This window comes from Corvus brachyrhynchos, unplaced genomic scaffold (assembly GCF_000691975.1).
Source record: "Corvus brachyrhynchos isolate BGI_N302 unplaced genomic scaffold, ASM69197v1 scaffold46, whole genome shotgun sequence".
Classification (NCBI taxonomy): Eukaryota; Metazoa; Chordata; class Aves; order Passeriformes; family Corvidae; genus Corvus; species Corvus brachyrhynchos.
The window spans coordinates 3,733,851-3,734,928 of NW_008238838.1; the positions used below are offsets into that span (position 1 = coordinate 3,733,851).

At 49.5% G+C, this 1,078-nt stretch overlaps 1 protein-coding gene across 1 annotated transcript in view; it reads left to right on the plus strand.

Moving 5' to 3' along the window:
• Positions 1–864: 864 nt before the first annotated feature.
• BSX (brain specific homeobox) overlaps positions 865–1,078 on the plus strand; it is a 4,668-nt gene continuing 4,454 nt past the window's right edge. The window contains exon 1 of the mRNA XM_017738360.1: positions 865–1,076. Within this exon, the coding sequence (XP_017593849.1) occupies positions 913–1,076 (164 nt within the window). The 5' untranslated portion in view covers positions 865–912. The remainder of the gene's footprint in view (positions 1,077–1,078) is intronic.

Sequence of the window (1,078 nt, forward strand, 5' to 3'; positions counted from 1 at the left end):
GCACGGCTGGAGAACTCGCGGGCCGCACACTCATTAAAGCCCGACGGTTGCCGTTTCTATTCTTTTAAAGCTTTTTCCTCATCTATTTACCATTTACCAGCTCATCCATATGGAAGGCATGGCTTGCACTTCCCTGAGAACTGTACTTTTAGGACTAATTGATTCGGGTAATTAATTTGTTCTACCTGCTGGATCAGATGGAAACGCTGTCCGTGTGCCCAAGGATTAGCACTTGTCTTTCTAACATCTTTCTTAATTATCTAATAGCATGGGTTGTGCGAATTCTGGCTCTATTAGAACACTTTTACTATTAACGGTAGTGATTGGAATTGTGATGACAACTCGATTTCAACAAATTAGAGCTTAAAATCAGGAGATGAAGGAGAAGCGCCTTCTTTTAATTTCCCTGAGTTTAACATCAATAATTAGAGCAATTTTCCGAGATGCGAACCGAAATTATCTCAGCTATGATGTGGTGTATCACCCTCATTTGAGCAAATTGACTCCGGGGAAATGAATGGTGCAGATTAAGGGGGTGAGGAAGGGGGGGAAAAAAAAAAAAAAAAAAAAAAAGACAAAACAGAGGAAAGACCCCCAAATTAAAATTGTTGGCGCAACAGAGAGCGGGGAAGGGATGGGAACAAAACCGTGACGGGATGAGAGCCTGAGCGCGAAGGGCGAAGCTGCGTGCGCGGGGACAGGCTGGGAGCGGAGCGTGGGAAAGAGCCGCTGGTTTATTTTTGCCCCAAGTTTTTTGGTTTTGTTGGGTTTTTTTTGGTTTTTTTTTTTTTTAAGGGAAAAAAAGGAGATACCCCCGTGTTTGGGAAAACGCCCCAAGCGCCGCGCTCGGTGCGGAGCGGAGCTCGGCGCGGCTCCCTCCCTTCCCCGCTGCCCGAGGGGCACAGAGCCGCCATGAACCTCAACTTCACGTCGCCCGTGCACCCCGTCTCGACGGCCAGGCCCACCTCGTTCTTCATCGAGGACATCCTGCTGCACAAGCCCAAACCCCTGCGGGAGGTGCCCCCCGAGCACTTCCCCGGCTCCTTGGCCTCCCGCGTGCCCCTCTTGGACTATGGGT